This window comes from Oncorhynchus clarkii, chromosome 7 (assembly GCF_045791955.1).
Source record: "Oncorhynchus clarkii lewisi isolate Uvic-CL-2024 chromosome 7, UVic_Ocla_1.0, whole genome shotgun sequence".
In the NCBI taxonomy this organism is placed as follows: domain Eukaryota; kingdom Metazoa; phylum Chordata; class Actinopteri; order Salmoniformes; family Salmonidae; genus Oncorhynchus; species Oncorhynchus clarkii.
The window spans coordinates 18195901-18213836 of record NC_092153.1 but is presented as its reverse complement, the minus strand read 5'-3'; the positions used below and the strand labels follow the sequence as shown (position 1 = coordinate 18213836).

General features: G+C 45.4%; 1 protein-coding gene across 3 annotated transcripts in view; it reads right to left on the bottom strand.

Annotated features, from left to right (window-relative positions):
* Positions 1-7131: 7131 nt before the first annotated feature.
* Positions 7132-17936, bottom strand: part of LOC139413002 (E3 ubiquitin-protein ligase Midline-1-like) — a 48819-nt gene continuing 38014 nt past the window's right edge. For all 3 annotated transcript variants that reach the window (XM_071159962.1, XM_071159960.1, XM_071159961.1), the window contains exons 4-10: positions 15012-15119; positions 13789-13937; positions 13515-13642; positions 12574-12717; positions 9756-9917; positions 9294-9501; positions 7132-9011 (exon numbers count right to left, since the gene is read on the bottom strand). In XM_071159962.1, coding sequence (XP_071016063.1) covers positions 8663-9011; positions 9294-9501; positions 9756-9917; positions 12574-12717; positions 13515-13642; positions 13789-13937; positions 15012-15119 — 1248 coding nt within the window. In that variant the 3' untranslated portion in view covers positions 7132-8662. The remainder of the gene's footprint in view (positions 9012-9293; positions 9502-9755; positions 9918-12573; positions 12718-13514; positions 13643-13788; positions 13938-15011; positions 15120-17936) is intronic.

Genomic DNA, 17936 nt, shown 5'->3' with positions numbered 1-17936 from the left:
GTCGCTTATGACCAACATCCCCACACTCAAAACACCGTTGACTACCCGTACTAGCATAAACCATATACAGTCTATTGTCATACTTGATTTTAAACGATAACTCTAAAGTCTGCTCCGGTGAGTCCAAAAACATAAACACCTGTCGCCGAAATGACATAATCTGTTTCAACCCAACGGGACAACCTTAATTGAACTGGCGAACTTCCCAAAGCGCAATAACTTGCGCTCCAATAGCGCATTTGGAATAAATGGCAGGAACATTTGAAATCGTTACCCTTGTTGACGGAGAAAAAAGCGGCGTAACTTGAGTAAACATTCCTTTAAGAGGTACGCCATGCTCAACCAGATGATCTACAAGGCGCTCTTTTTTAAGGAATACCACCACCGCTTTATTCATCCGGGATGCACCTACCTTCCACCTCTCTCCTACCTTCTCTCCTACGGTGACTAGAAACTCCTCCACCGTGACAGTAGCTTCAGTAACACACCTAAAGCCATGCCGAAGTGACAGGGACGGCATCCCCGTTCGGCCTATTCGGGCATACTTAATTATACCACAACAAAAATAATAACCTTAATCATGCACAGAAGAAAACCAAAAAATGCCAAGACATACAGAGAAGAAAGAGAGAGAGAGAAACAGCTAGACAGACAGGAGAGAGAGAGAGAGAGAGAGAGAGAGAGAGAGAGAGAGAGAGAGAGAGAGGGAGAGAGAGAGAGAGAGAGGGGAACAGCAAGACAGACAGAGAGGAAAGCGAGAGAAAGAAAGAAACAGCAAGACAGTTGGAGGTGAGACAAAGGCCGTAACTTTGCATTGAGTGTATTTGCAAGCTGCCTCTTAATTGAACTTGCCCAGTGTGGATGTAAGAGAGTGGTGAAGACCGATACAGAAGCTGTCAGAGCTGCCTCAAACAAATGGAGAGAGAGGGCTGGAGGAAAATGTGATTTAAGATGAAACGACCACATCATTTGTCATTCTGACCCAGCTCTAAAAGAGCTCCTCCACTATTCTCAGTTATGATTAGGTCTGAAGAAAGAACATCAGAACTATTAGGATGTTAGATTACAGACCTGATACCTTCCCAGTTCTGATTAGGATTGATGGAGGGAACATAGCAGGATATCATATTTATATACTAATAGTTCTGATTACAGACCTTACCATCTTCACTTGAGACATGATGATGTCAAGAAAGTGTATGAAATTCTATCCTCTTTGACATGTTCTCTTAATTTTTTTGTCGGTGAATACTGGTGTAACTGGATACAGAGCATGCTCTGTCTGACTATGCTGGAACAAACCATATCAATCTGATGAAAAGTCACCATGTGTTTTTACACAGTGAATTATGGGTGCATTATGTGTTATGTGCAAGTCAGGGTTGTCACGCTATGCCATTTGTTGTGTATTGTAATCACGCATTGTGAACATTTAGGCCATCCGATCATGTCTGATCAGACCAGGAAAGAAGGAAGCAAGAACGATGCTTGTTTACAACTGACTCCAAAACTCCTCCCTTCTCATTTATCTATCCTAATAATCCTGTAATCCCAGGGCCCAGTTTTTCAAAAGTTGTCCATCTGGATTTTTCCTATCGGATAGGATTAAATGCATAGACATAGGATGAATAGAACTGACAAATAGTTTACTTGAGTTTCTATTCGTTCTATTTCCATGCATTTAGGCAAAATCCAGATAGATAACTTTAGAAAAACTATGCCCATTGCAGGAGGACTTAAATCATCAAATTGAATTGCTTCCCAGCCTTCATATGATCGATTAGCGGCACACAGCGAATCAAACGGCAATTTATTACACATGACAGGAAGCAAAACATTGTGTAAGAGGAATTAGTAAGCTTTTGATTAGGATCCAACGTTGATTAATGGAACAGCTGTAGTCAGTGAATTAATAAGATCTTTCCCTTATTTGTTTTCTTTGTTTATGTTATAGTATTCCAAATTCACAGATGTTGTTTTGATGAAGCACAATCAGTACTGTCAGATCATTGTTGATAGCTGGACGCCTGTATCAGAGATATTAACCATCACCATAACCCATACTAAGAGCCAGACTACACAGATTCAACTGAGCATGTGTGGTCCTATTGTAATGAATCATACTAATATCACTACCCTGATCGTTAGACATTGGCACAAGACTATCATTTTTCCAAATGATGTTATGGATTATGGATTAAGTACTTTCTTTTCACATTATACTGGCCTCTGCTGGCCATTCATGGAGTTGACTCGACTCTGCATCCACAGTTGATGTAATACTTTTTCTTTAAAGAAAAGAGTATCATGTGCCATAATGTAAAGTATAATTATGTGGCCAACTTTTTCTTATTTTCCTTTCAATACGTGACCAGCAATATGGGTGTCCTATTGAAATGTGTGTAGATGCTTGCTATACAACTAAATAGCCACATGAAACCAGACAATGTTTATCACATTGTATGAAGGCAGTTGATATAGACATTTGTTTTTGTTATTTTTCCTATTTCCCTCTTATCAACTATCCTTCACTTCCTGTGTCTGTAGATTGTGATTCTGGGCAGTTCTCTCACGGGTAGCTAAGATTCCTGGTGTGTTGGCCAAACATCCAGCCATGAGGGAAATGTCACAGCGCTCCTGCTCAGTCATGACCTCCACTGACCAGTAATTGATGTGTAGGGTCACTGTAAGTTCATGAACAACGCACATGCACGCACACAGTCACATATGCATGCACACCTGTCTGCACACACGCACAAGCATGCATGCATGCACGCATATACATTCACTCATGCACAACGTACATATTTTTTTTTTTTTTTTACCTTTATTTAACCAGGCAAGTCAGTTAAGAACAAATTCTTATTTTCAATGACGGCCTGGGAACAGTGGGTTAACTGCCTGTTCAGGGGCAGAACGACAGATTTGTACCTTGTCAGCTCGGGGGTTTGAACTCAGGCTACCCTGCCACCCTGTCGTCACACACACACCAAACACACAGGAAATCCCTAAAGCCTTTCTATCGGGGGGACCAAAAGAGATGTCATTGAAAATCATGTCATTCTAACAGTTTCCTGGGCTGGTGCAAGAGCTGCCTCTTGAGAATCACCGTACCATCCCACTGGGCACAGATGTCAGTTCAACATCTATTTTTGATTTACATTTGGTTGAGTTGTCAACTAACGTGAATTCAATGTGATATGTTGACGGCAGGTAACCTAGCGGTTAAGAGCATTGGGCCAGTAACCAAAAGGTTGCTTGTTTGAATCCACAAGTTGACTAGGTGAAGATAAAAAAATCTGTCATTGATCAAGGCACTTAACCCTAGTTGTTCTGGATAAGAGTGTCTGCTAAATGATGCAAGTGTGAAATCAAAGATGTCACCCTGTCATTGAATTCAGCTTAAAAATATATATGATTAAAATGATTACTTTTTGCAAGTCCAATCAGTTTTCCTCGTTTTCACAGTTTTTGCCCAGCGGGATGGCAACCCTGAGACACTCAGGGGAGTACCACACACACACACACACACACACACACACACACACACACACACACACACACACACACACACACATACACACACACACACACACACACACACACACACACACACACACACACACACACACACACACACACACACACACACACACACACACACACACACACACACACCTTCCCAAACACTGTTGTCAAACATGTATGTTAGTTGTAAGAGGAAGGACCCCAGTCAGTTGTATTCAGGTCTTTGTTGTTTTGTCTGAGGCCCATATTGTTTTGGGTAAGGCCCATATTGCCCGGTCACACCGTTGCCCCTGTGAACCAGAGACAAAAGCCTCTAGCGGACCAGGAAGAGGCCCTGTTGTCTACAGGAAGTTCTCAGGATAAATTCACCAGCTTGTAGGCTAAACTTAGACATAGATGGCTGGTTGGTTTGGTTTATGGTGGGAAGGCAAGGGTCTAGAAAGAGAAAAAACGATATACTAGGCTACGTTGGTGGTCGGTAACTATTGCTAAAGTGATGTTTACAACAAAGTGTGTGTGTGTGTGTGTGTGTGTGTGTGTGTGTGTGTGTGTGTCACACCCTGACCATAGTTTACTTTGTATATTTCTATGTTTTGGTTGGTCAGGGTGTGATCTGAGTGGGCATTCTATGTTACATGTCTAGTTTGTCTAGTTCTATGTTCGGCCTGATATGGTTCTCAATCAGAGGCAGGTGTTCGTCATTGTCTCTGATTGGGAACCATATTTAGGTAGCCTGGGTTTCACTGTGTGTTGGTGGGTGATTGTTCCTGTCTATGTGTTTTCACCAGATAGGCTGTTTAGGTTTTCGTTACGTTCATTACGTTCTTTATTTTGTAGTGTTTGTATTGATTCGTGTTTTACGTTTGTTTATTAAAACATGGATCGCAATCGACACGCTGCATTTTGGTCCGACTCTCCTTCTCATATAGAAAACCGTTACAGAATCACCCACCACCAACGGACCAAGCAGCGTGTCAACAGGCAGCAACAGCAGCGAAAAGAGGAGATACATAGTAAGGATTTCTGGACATGGGAGGAAATCCTTGACGGGAGAGGACCCTGGGCTAAACCAGGGGAGTGTAGCCGCACCAAGGTGCAGCAGGAGAAGGAACAGAGGCAGCAGCAGCAGGAGCAGCTGCAGTGGGAGAGGCTGCACCACCTGGAGAAATGGACATGGGAGGAGGAACTGGACGGTAAAGGACCCTGGGCTCAGCCTGGTGAATATCGCCGCCCCAAGGAAGAACTGGAGGCGGCGAAAGCTGAGAGGCGCAGATATGAGGAGGCAGCACGGCGTAGCGGATGGAAGCCTGAGAGGCAGCCCCAAACATTTCTTGGGGGGGGGGGGCTAACAGGGAGTATGGCTACGCCAGGTAGGAGACCTGCGCAAACTCCCTCTGCTTACCGGGGGGCTAGAGAGACCGGACAGGCACCGTGTTATGCAGTGGTGCGCACGGTGTCTCCAGTGCGGGTGCATAGCCCGGTGCGGTATATTCCAGCTCCGCGTGTCGGCCGGGCTAGATTGAGCGTCGAGCCTAATGCCATGAAGCCGGCTCTACGCAGCTGGTCCCCAGTGCGTCTCCTTGGGCCGGCTTACATGGCACCAGCCTTGCGCTCGGTGTCTCCGGTTCGCCTGCATAGCCCAGTGCGGGCTATTTCACCTCGCCGCACTGGCAGGGCGACCGTGAGCATTCAACCAGGTAAGGTTGGGCAGGCTCGGTGCTCAAGAGCTCCAGTGCGCCTGCACGGTCCGGTTTTTCCAGTACCACCTCCACACCCCAGCCCTCCGGTAGCAGCTCCCCGCACCAGGCTTCCTGTGCGTGTCCTTGGCCCAGTACCACCAGTGCCAGCACCACGCATCAGGCCTACAGTGCGCCTCGCCTCTCCAGCGCTGTCGGAGCCCTCCTCCTCTCCAGCGCTGTCGGAGTCTCCCGCCTGTTTAGCGCTGTCAGAGCTTTCCGCCTCTTCAGCGCTGCCGGAGTCTCCCGCCTGTTCAGAACTGCCAGTCTGCAAGGAGCTGCCAGTCTGCAAGGAGCTGCCAGTCTGCAAGGAGCTGCCAGTCTGCAAGGAGCTGCCAGTCTGCAAGGAGCTGCCAGTCTGCATGGAGCTGCCAGTCTGCATGGAGCTGCCAGTCTGCATGGAGCTGCCAGTCTGCATGGAGCTGCCAGTCTGCAAGGAGCCGCCAGAGCTGCCAGTCTGCAAGGAGCCGCCAGAGCTGCCAGTCTGCAAGGAGCCGCCAGAGCTGCCAGTCTGCAAGGAGCCGCCAGAGCTGCCAGTTAGCATGGAGCAGCCAGAGCCGCCAGTCAGCATGGAGCAGCCAGGGCCGCCAGTCAGCATGGAGCAGCCAGGGCCGCCAGTCAGCATGGAGCAGCCAGGGCCGCCAGTCAGCATGGAGCAGCCAGACAGCATGGAGCAGCCAGAGCAGCCAGTCAGCATGGAGCAGCCAGTCAGCATGGAGCAGCCAGAGCTGCCAGTCAGCATGGAGCAGCCAGTCAGCATGGAGCAGCCAGAGCTGCCAGTCGACCAGACTCTTCCAGATCTGCCAGTCGACCAGACTCTTCCAGATCTGCCAGTCGACCAGACTCTTCCAGATCTGCCAGTCGACCAGACTCTTCCAGATCTGCCAGTCGACCAGACTCTTCCAGATCTGCCAGTCGACCAGACTCTTCCAGATCTGCCAGTCGACCAGACTCTTCCAGATCTGCCAGTCGACCAGACTCTTCCAGATCTGCCAGTCAGCCAGGATCTGCCAGATCTGCCAGTCAGCCAGGATCTGCCAGATCTGCCAGTCAGCCAGGATCTGCCAGATCTGCCAGCCAGCCAGGATCTGCCGGATCCAACTACCTGCCTGAGCTTCCTCTCAGTGCTGAGCTTCCTCTCAGTGCTGAGCTTCCTCTCAGTGCTGAGCTTCCTCTCAGTGCTGAGCTACCCATCAGTCCCGAGCTACCTCTGTCCCGAGCTGTCCCTCTGTCCCGAGCGGTCATTAAGGAGGGTAACCTATCTAGGGACGCTAAGGAGGTGGACTAAAACGATTATGGAGTGGGGTCCACGTCCAGCGCCAGAGCCGCCACCGCGGACAGATGCCCACCCAGACCCTCCCCTATAGGTTCAGGTTTTGCGGCCGGAGTCGGCACCTTGGGGGGGGGGGGTACTGTCACACCCTGACCATAGTTTACTTTGTATATTTCTATGTTTTGGTTGGTCAGGGTGTGATCTGAGTGGGCATTCTATGTTACATGTCTAGTTTGTCTAGTTCTATGTTCGGCCTGATATGGTTCTCAATCAGAGGCAGGTGTTCGTCATTGTCTCTGATTGGGAACCATATTTAGGTAGCCTGGGTTTCACTGTGTGTTGGTGGGTGATTGTTCCTGTCTATGTGTTTTCACCAGATAGGCTGTTTAGGTTTTCGTTACGTTCATTACGTTCTTTATTTTGTAGTGTTTGTATTGATTCGTGTTTTACGTTTGTTTATTAAAACATGGATCGCAATCGACACGTTGCATTTTGGTCCGACTCTCCTTCTCATATAGAAAACCGTTACTGTGTGTGTGTGTGTGTGTGCGTGCGTGTCGGTGTGTATAAAATATACAGTACAGGAGGCAGTAAACAAGTTAAATTGTATCTTTCTTTATTGAACCTTTGACAATCGACAAACGCTACTTCGCATTTGTACAGTGACACAAGCATTCCGATCCTCTTTCCTAAAATAGTGTCCACCGGATTCAAACATACAACTGAATTGAAACAGTTTTTGTGGCAACATTAAAGAGCAGATAATCGCTGCATCCATTACAAGGAAACAGATCATCCCAAACCTAAGACACATATTAATGAGTGAAGCAATCCATTGTGTTCCTTTAAAAACTTAAGGATGGTCTGTAAAATATCCAGATGGTCCTTCTTTCGAAAGAAGACAGAGTAAAAGAGAACATAATATGCTATGTACATCATGGAGTGCCTGTTTGTGGTGGCGAGACGTTTGAGTTCATGGTCACTGGGTCATACAGTGGTCAAGCTGAGGTCAAGCTGTGGCTCGTGGTGGCATCGACCTTGGTGAAATAATGACCGAGTTTGTAAGTGTGGTGCTTCCCTGTGTGACATATGGATGACAAATGCCCAGAGGCATGGTTGTTGTCATTGAAATGTACCTCCCAGCGGCCACTGGACCTGAATAGAGAAATTATTGTAATAGTCTTGTCCTCACTGTACCTAACAACAAAGTGGAAGTGTTTTTCAGTTTAGGTTTGTGACAACTGCTAAGGACAGTAGGGGGTTAGTATTCACTCAGGAGAGGACAAAGTAGTTTGCATTATTTTCATGGATTTGGAATAGACCTGAGAGATTCTCACTAACATGCATGGCTGAACGACAAAGGACCTATCCCATTGCAAAGAGGACAAAACATGACAAAAATTAAAGACGCAATTTGTTGTGTTTCCCTGCTTGTCTAAAATGCGACAGTACTTTTACACTTGTGGGTTTAAGGTACTGTAAGGAAGAAAGTAATTATGTTGTCACAAAATATGTAGAATTTACACATTAATGTAACACAATACCTTTTCTAACACAATACCTTTTCTAGATTAGAAAGTAACATCGATAAATTGCATCAAAATAATTTCCCTAGATTTATAAATGTCTCCTATCCCTGGTAAACTGACCATAAATAATGTATGAACAATGTGTAAACATAAGGGAAATTGTACATATTGGAATATATCTAGGCTAATTTCTTACACTTCAATAATGAATATCTATCATATAAGCACAAGAAAATAGTAATAAAATCATTTAAATTCATGGCTACTTTGGTTCCATAATCATGAATGTGGGAGTTGGGCAATGCTATAATTCACAACTGTACAGCTACGTAGCTTTTTCCTTCTTTCCCACTGCAAACAGCGTTCTGTGGATGAATAGAGGGTGGTCTGTGTGATTGACGTTGGCCCAAGGGGTGGTCCAAAGTGCCTAAAATGAAATGAAATGAGGTGGTAGCATGACGTTTTCTGAGATGATTCAAGATTGAAGACGACCTTTGCTAGTTCATAGAGGCCCAAAGTGCCTTGAAGGTGGCTTAACCTAACCCAAACCAACTTAGTCTGGTTTGGCCAGGGGGAATTCTAGTTCCCAGGGGTTCTCAGTTCTGGGTTTCCAACCCTTCTAGGTGTTCAGGGATGGGCAGACCCGTGAGTACAGTCAGACACTTGTTCCACACGTTGAAGACGGGGCACACGGGCTGGGCGAAGGACACGTGGAACGTGTGCAGGTGCTGCGAGCCCACGGCGTCGTAGAAGGAAAGCGAGCCGGCGTCGTAGTCCAGCAGGACACCGACGCGGCGCAGGTGGGGCGAAGGCTCGATGGCCAGCTCCTTGCTGTTGTGGCGCACCACCCACGAGTTGTTGCAGCGGCACAGGACCCAGGAGGCCGAGTTTTTGCCGATCCACTCGTGCTTGGGGGCCGACTTGTAGGCGATGCCCACCGCATACCTGAGGAGAAAGAAGTAAGAAGACACTGTTAACAAGCCTCTAAACCCCAAACACTTCAACACTTTTGAACACTTACCAAGTGTTAAAAACTCATACTTATTAAATGTGCATTGAATCTTTCTCTGTCTACATTGCATAAATGTGCCTTAAAGTTATTTAGAAAGTGGCGTAACATAACCGCCCCTCTATCTCTGTCATTCTACCTAGCCAGATCCAACGCGCTAAACACCATGTGGTTCAGAGCAAGACATTGGTCCATCAGGTCACCCAGGTCTAACTCACCATGTGCTTCCTCCAATCAGGGCCTCCCAGTAGTGGCGTCCGCTGTCGATGTAAACGTTGCCGACGACGCCGTAGCTACTCTGGCTGGTGAAGCGCTCCTGGCCGTGTCCCTTCTTCGATGCCGTCTCGTCGCGCTCCACCGTCAGGTTGTCATGGGAGACCTTCAGCTTCTTGTGGGCGGACTTGGGGTCCAGCTTGAAAGGTTGGCCTGGACGAAGAGGACGGAGAGAGACAACATGGTTAAGTTAGCAAGGGGCTAGGATAGGATAGGCTATGAAGGCAGTAGCTGTATGTATGGTGTCCATATTAGGACACCATCCCGACATGTGATGCTGTCCTAATATGGACACTGTATTGATACATAATCCTGTGACCATATTAGCTAAGAATCACAAGAGACTTCTCTAAAACTGCATGTCATTATGCCAAGTTTCCTTATGTCGTAATGTATGGAGCCCTTACTGTTGGTTTTGAGTGTCCCTGGCTCACTGCTGCGGGCACCTGCCTGGTTGATGGCTTTGACGATGAAGATGTACTTGGTGCCGCTCTGCAGGCCGTGGACGGTGTAGTGGTTCTGCTTGATGTTAGGCACAATCATCCAGCTGTCTGCTGAGTTACACAGGCCTGGGAGGGAGAAACAGACTCACAGTTACCGTGTTGTCATGCATACACACTCAGCTATGCATTGGTGCGTATGAGTGAACACACATATGTCTCCGTTTCCACACACGTAGTCACATAAACACACACAGAGTGGCTATAACAGACCCACAACACAGACTACACATGTACAGTACATGTACTTTGTTGTGTGAAGTGTTGTGGCCTTGATAAACTTTGAAGAGCAAACATTTTCAATTAATAAGGTCACTCGTAAACTGCCGAATTCCAGGACATGAGCAAAGTTCATTGTCACATAATGAGGAAATGATTTACGTTGCCTGCCTCATAGACAGCCAATCCTCAGCCAAGGTAAGTATCATACTTGGACCAACTATCAACATTCACCTAATTAAGTCCATATTTCCCCCCGACATATTCTATTTTTTCATTCTTTAGTTAACGAAGTCTTCTCTATAGTGTAAGAGAGGTGTAGATTTGAGTCTGTTTGTGTTAGAAGGGGAGGAAGTCGATTAATGTGATCCTAGGAGACCAGAGCTATAGGATAGAGAGGAGTGGTCCAAATTCCACAATCAGTCACTTCCTCAATCCATTCTATGGCCTTTTCAATCATACCCAAGTGAGAGGGGAAGGATTCATGATCAGTGTGTTCAGACAATGCTTCTTCTCCAAAGGGACTTTGGCCTGGGAGGGTCTAGTAAACATGTAGAATTGAGGGGTAATTTATCATACAAAGTCAATCCATTATGCCAGTGATGTTCAAAAAGACAGTCAGCCAGAATGCAACGCAGCATTATGCCAGTAATAGTGATTCCTTTATTAGGATCCAACACATTCCCTTTCCATTGCCGTTCACTCTCTTGCTTTTCACTCTGTTTCATGTGGTCAATGTGGGTGTTAGAAGGGGGGAGAGGTCATTCACCTCTCAATGGCTGTGCTGTTCCATGGGACTGGCTGTGCTGTACATTGATAGGCCTGTACTAAGCTGTGCTGTGCCACATTGATGCCCGTAGGCTTAATTCTCTGACAGAGTGGCCATCTTGCTGAGTGCACCGTGTACTCTCCGTAAGCTTCACGCGACATCTGCGAACCCGTTACACCTTTTTGTCCTTCCCTATAGGCTACCATGTACCACCATGCCCCGTCATCATGTCTAACGTGTGTTCTGAAGGCTGCCCTGCTGTAAATGTGTAGTGCACTGTGAATGTACCGCACGTTTGTTAATATTTGAAATGGAAACGCGCCATTCTCACCTCACACATGGCAGCCATTTTGGAACGGAGTGCCCGCCACACATCATTTACATTGGTGAGAGAAAACACAGTGAGTTATTAAATTGAGACCCGATGGGACCAGTGTTTGCCGTCACCCGTTTTCCTCTGCCATGTTTTCGGAGACATTTCTAAGATGTGACATTGTGACAACACCTCAGCCTCAGCCCAGAGCTTAGACCTGGTGATTGGATGTGAACCTAGAGCGGGAAGAGAACATAGCGTGTGCAGAGGATGAGGAGAGGGGGAAGTGGGGAAAAAAACACGTGTCACATTGGGTTTACGCCACCCCTCATGAAAAGTGCTGATGTTGGTAGACTTGGGGGAAAAAAATGTTTAAAGGCCCTTCGAGAGTCGTCTGCTCAATGGAGTTCCAAAGACAGCATCTGACACAATTGTTATGTTCAATTATCATTCAAGGGTGAACATGGGAGACTTCTATTATACATTTATGTTCATTCATTTTGTATATCGGTATCGAAAGACTTTCAAAAAGGCATTCAAACTTGGGGGCACTGGAGTTTTCAACATGATTAAAGTGTGGAAAAAGCCAGCAGCTCTTGTTCCAAATTGCAGCAACGCTGGGGATGTATTGCAATATTAAAGCTATAGTTCTGGTAGTTTTCAGTTTCTTCTTTTAGCTGTTGCTAAATGCTATTGTTTGAAGTGAAGTTAGACGCTCACAATACGAGACATCATATCCTATTTATTCTCATGACATCCTATAACCTTGTTTGCTAGCCGTCCGCTTTCATCAAACCGCACTTCCTCCTCTGTTCTCTTCATCTAAGAAGCTATATTTCCCATCCCCTGACCTCATTTTATATTGCTTGCCCAGTGAAGTATGCATGAGTGTGGCGTTCAGGCGTGATCCGTGGGGGAGGAGGGCTCTGAGCACTGATTCGTGTTATGACTGTAATTCGCTCCGAGTCAGCTTGTCTCCCTCTCTCCTTCCCACTCTGTCCCCTTTGACACTGTAATAACTCAAGCTGAGATCCTGAGATTTGAGCTCACCCCATTGGCCCTAGTCGACCGGCTCGGTGAGAAGATACGCATGATTCGGTTTTGATTCTTAAGTCCTCCAGCTGTTTGGCTTTGCACTTGATTTATCGCGGGGCTTTGAGTTGGAAAATACAAAATGTATCATCAGGAGAGAGTTGTGAGCACAAAGTGTTCTCTCAAGGCGTTCTGTGCACTTACTAGCACCATTGGCTTGCCATGTGAAGATACCATTGTGTGTCTGGTGGTGTGTCTGGTATGCCAGAGGGTAGTTTAACTTACACCCTGATACATACTGACAACATTGGCTTGACCTATGAAGATAGTTGTGTGCTTGAAGGTGTTTCTGGTATGTGTGACTGCATTTTTGCCGACACCCAGATACTTACTGACAATGTTGGCTTGCCCTGTGAAGATAGCATACTGGAGCTCATAGGAAAGCACTGTGAACTCGTCGTCTGAGGTCCAGTGGACGGTGATGGTGTCGTACGATGCAGTGCAGAGCTCTTCTCTGATGCCCGGAGGACTTGGCGCTAGATAATGGTAATGAGAAATTAGAGATGTGTGCTCTGGCATAAATAACAATGGAATAACAGCGGTTCACCTTTGAGCATGTCATTTGACCTCAAACAAGGTACTGTGGCTCTTAAAGGAGGACTGAAGGCTAGTGACTTATATTGATTGCCGTGCTTTTGTTTGCTAATGATCATTTATATCCCAGATTATATTTCAGAGGTTGACAGTGTGATTTGGCTGATGACATATTTCTCTTCTCTCAACTCATCTCTCTCTCTGATCTCTCTCCCTCCCTTTCTCTCTCCCTCTCTCACCCTCTCTCGCTCTCACCCTCTCTCGCTCTCACCCTCCGCCAGTGAGTACACATCGATGACTCAGACTAATTCACTTAGTGAGCCAGCCCTCAAGCGAAGCCCTCTGCCATCGCAAAGACCTAACAACAACCTCTTCCACGATCTCATAGAAACCTATTCATATGTGTACTGCAACAACATGCAATAACATTGACAAAAACAAAGACAATTTTGACATTATGTAGATGTTGAACTCTGGACCACAGTAAGGTTAAAGTTCATTCGACCACATTTTTAGGTTATGGTTGTAGAGAGAGATGCCAACTCAAGCTCTTAACAATAGGTTATAGCTACATATATTGTCAGTGCTTTTATATAGTAGATATCATGATATAAAGCAATACCATGATATAGGCAACAATTTTACAGTATATCAAAATATTTCCAAATTATACATTGTATTGAACTATAACTTTTGGCGCCCACCACTACTAGTAACCAGAGCTGATTGTACTCTATACCTGTGAGGTAGTCCAGGCTCTCCAGCAGCTTCTTCTCCTTGGTGAAGTCCAGAGCGAACGTGTCAAATGTGTCTGTCAGGTTGATCTCTGGAATCAGGACCTGAGAGGAGGCGGTCGCCATGGAAACCCTAACGCAAACACATATCCCAGAGGGTTTAGTTCACAACTATCCCACTACGTTGCACATTGGATTGACTGTGAATGGCCAATGGCCAATGGTTAGTCAGTGTTCGTAGTGAATTTCTACCACACTCTCCTTGCTGGCCTGGCTCACCTTTCGGTGATACTCTTGGCGGTCTGGAGGAAGCGGGCGTGGTCCGTCTCCTTCAAGGTCTGGTCGGCCTGGGTGATGAGAGCAGAGGACCTTTCGATGCACTGCTTACAGTTGGAGATTTGCTGGGCTAGCTTCCTGATCCGGACTGCCTATAGAGCAGATAGGACAGAGGTGGGTTAGAATGGGTCGATGGTGATTAACTGAATCCCACGTCAGGGATGGTAGAGATTTAGCCCAGATGGGGCGTTTGGGATCGTATCCAGATGTTTTTTGCTTGTTGCTTTCTCTTAACCTAATGAGAGGTTTAGAGAGAGTGATTGAGGCCTGTGAAATGTGGTTGGTTGGATGTTGTATTTAGGTCAGACACACTATCCTCATCAACATGTTCTGACCCACTCTCACTAAACAACTAATCTTTGGTTTCATTCGTATGTGTATATTTCTGTTGCAATTTTCTGGTATTTATATGAAACAACTTGTCTCCCGCATCCTATATCTACAACTACCAGAGGAGTAGGAGCAGGGAAAAATACCAAATTGTCTCTCTATCGTCTCAGCGGCAACCGACCACCATAAAGGATTTCCATTTAGGCAGGTTTTCATTTCCAGCCGAAAGGCCAGAGCTAAACTGCCTCTTTGGCCCCTGATATTGGTACTTTTACTTTAATGCCCCTCTCCTGACTCAAGTCCTGACACGAGACCAGGAAGGAAGGAAGTCCCGCCCTTTAAACTGCAGGAACCTGGTTTCTGACTAACCCTGGACTGCTTTGGTAATTCCAACGCCAACAGAAATACAGCAAGGGAACTGAAGCAAGTAAAAGTAACACAAAGTGTGAAGTCCTTTTCATTTCCTCTCTGACTACAAATAGTTAGCTTTGAGCGAATTCCAACTCAGCCAGTCAGTACAAATAATTGAGACATGCCCTGTAGGTCGGACATTTTGATAATTAAGCATGGGGCAATTCCCCTGGTGACCTTGTTCAAATGTTCACTTTGCATCATAAATGAACAGATTGAGAGTGAACAGACGGTGGACTTTCCAACAGATCCAATGCAGACCCCGAACAGAAGGCGAGAGACATTTACCCTTCTGTTGTTTTACTATTACATTCCCTCCCAGGCCGTACAGTTCAGACTGCAGTTCAGAGAAAGTGCAGAGGATTGTGTGTGTGTGTTGGATGGGATTCCCCTTTCAGACCCATGGCCACTCCTGGAACTTATACCTTCCCCTCCTTGATTTTGGTCCCAATGATCTGTCTCCTTTGCTGGATGATGTCAATCAGGAGGTCGCATTCTTCCATCAGCTTTCCCTCCTGCCGCGATGCATTGACCTGAAAAACACAAATGAAACATAATTCATCTGTCTGATAATTCACAGCCTTAAGTAAACTGTAGTTACAAACCATTTATTGTTCTACTTACCCAGAGTTAGACGAACTCATGGATACCATTTTTATGTCTGTGTGCATTGTGAAGAAAGTTTGAGGTAGGTTCAAGTGCCAACGATAACTAGCGGCAGCACAATGACTGGAAGTCTACTGAAACGCTAGCGTATGGTTTGCACTAAAGCTAGTTAGCAGTGGTTCAACATTGGCTTGCAAAACTACCTCTAACTTATTTCATACTGCATGCAAATATAAAAATGGTAGCCACAAGTTCATCTGACGCTGGCTTTGTCAAAAGACGAATCTCACGGTATCCCATTAACGGTTTGTAATTATCAAAACGTCCGAACTGTCTCAGGGCAATGATTTAGAAAAAAGTTGAAAAACATTAATTGTCAGAATCTTGCAGTATCCATTTAAAGCTATAGTTCAACTAATGATAATTCAGATGTCAGTTGGTTTTGCATTGTAAATAATAACCTCCAGGTGAATGAATCAACATTTAAACACAGTAACTTAATCTGTGTTTGTTTCTGGCTACTACAGAAGATAGGGAATGCCTGCACCTGTGTTTTGCTGAGTCTAACAGTGCTCAATTCTATGTAGAATTTGGATCAGTCTACAGATCTTGAAGCTTTGTGATTGTTGAGTGCATGCACACTCAGATCCACTTTACTAGCCACAGGCCTTTGAAATAGATGCCTCTTTGGTGCCAGTTGTTATGTCCTGGTGAAACACAGATTTCACCACCTGGACAAGTTTCAACCGAATCGAAGCGAAAAGCAGAGAGGGGAGTCGTGAAAGAGGGGATTGTTTGAGAGTTGCCAAGCCAACGAGGTGTGTTACGGTCACTCCCTGGTGTGGACAGGCTGTTTATGATATGAAAGGGACTCATTGAAAAGCACACAGATCTGTCTTTCCAACGCCAGTAATTAGGTTCCTTCGCCTTGTGAGTGGGTTTCTCTACTGTACGTTCACAGGGTTTAGAGGAGATCCTGGGTGAGAGCCACTACCGTGAGGGAAAAAAGTATTTGATCCCCTGCTGATTTTGTACGTTTGCCCACTGACAAAGAAATGATCAGTCTATAGTTTTAATGGTAGGTTAATTTAAACAGTGAGATACAGAAATAACAACAACAAAAATCCAGAAAAACGCATGTCAAAAATGTTATAAATTGATTTGCATTTTAATGAGGGAAATAAGTATTTGACCCCCTCTCAATCAGAAAGATTTCTGGCTCCCAGGTGTCTTTTATACAGGTAACGAGCTGAGATTAGGAGCACACTCTTAAAGGGAGTTTGTTACGTGTATAAAAAACACCTGTCCACAGAAGCAATCAATCAATTACCCATCCACGACCCATTTTCAATGTCCTGGCTGAGGGAAGGAGGTTCTCAACCAAGATTTGACGGTACATGGCCCCGTCCATCATCCCTTTGATGCGGTAAAGTTGTCCTGTCCCCTTAGCAGAAAAACACCCCGAAAGCACCCCGAATGTTTCATCTCCATGTTTGACGGTGGGGATGGTGTTCTTGGAGTCATAGGCAGAATTCCTCCTCCTCCAAACACGGCGAGTTGAGTTGATGCCAAAGAGCTCCATTTTGGTCTCATCTGACCACAACACTTTCACCCAGGTGTCCTCTGAATCATTCAGATGTTCATTGGCAAACTTCAGACGGGCATGTATATGTGCTTTCTTGAGCAGGGGGACCTTGCGAGCGCTGCAGGATTTCAGTCCTTCACGGCATAGTGTGTTACCAATTATTTTCTTGGTGACTATGATCCCAGCTGCCTTTAAAAAAATAATAATAATAATTTAACTAGGCAAGTCAGTTAAGAACAAATTCTTAATTTCAATGACGGCCTAGGAACAGTGGGTTAACTTTTTTCCCTCACTCTATCTCCCCCATCTGATCTACTATTGAATATTTGTGGAGTTTAGGTCTTATGAACCATCTTTGTGTTACAGTAGGAGATAGATGTTCAGTGAGGACACACTGTATTCCTCTTAAATCATTCTAGCATCTTGTGAAATCTTAGATTCATTAGATTAGATGAATACTTATTAATTAGCCCCGCATTTCTGTCTCTTTCTCTCTCTCTCTCCCCCCTATATACCTACAAAAACAGTCAAACAAGCACACACACACACATGCTGTGGCCATGTTGCCATGACAGCGTCATGAGTACACGTGGCTGACACACTGTGGGTTCAGCCTTTTGCCATGGCAAGAGGGTGTGTGACGGACATGACAGAGTCTTTGGCAGGAGCATAAGTGATTCATTTAACCCGAAGTAAATGCGTTTTTGGGGAATTTGCACGTCAAAAGAGCACAAACCTTTAACAGAAGTTGGAAGAGAGGCTGATTTTCTTTAGAAGGCTTTAAAATATTTAGCGATCTCCAAAAAGTACACGCGCGTCCTGTGTACTCTCGTTAAGTGCTGAGAAAGGGGGTCTTTCCACTCCCTTGCACATTTCGGCACAGTGATGATGACTATACTAAAAATAACTCTAACTGTAATCCTTGGGGTGGATATAGCAAATTACAATCTACAGATTTAATGAAGTTGTTTCATGAGTTGCACAATAATTATGCAAGTCATTCCACATTCCTCAATTATTCACGCAAATTACTTTTGCAAAGTTGATTCACTGAGCACAAGCTGAACATACACACACACTCACGCACACACACACACACACACACACACACACACACATACAAAAACACAGAAACACTCAAGAGTTAGCCTACACACTC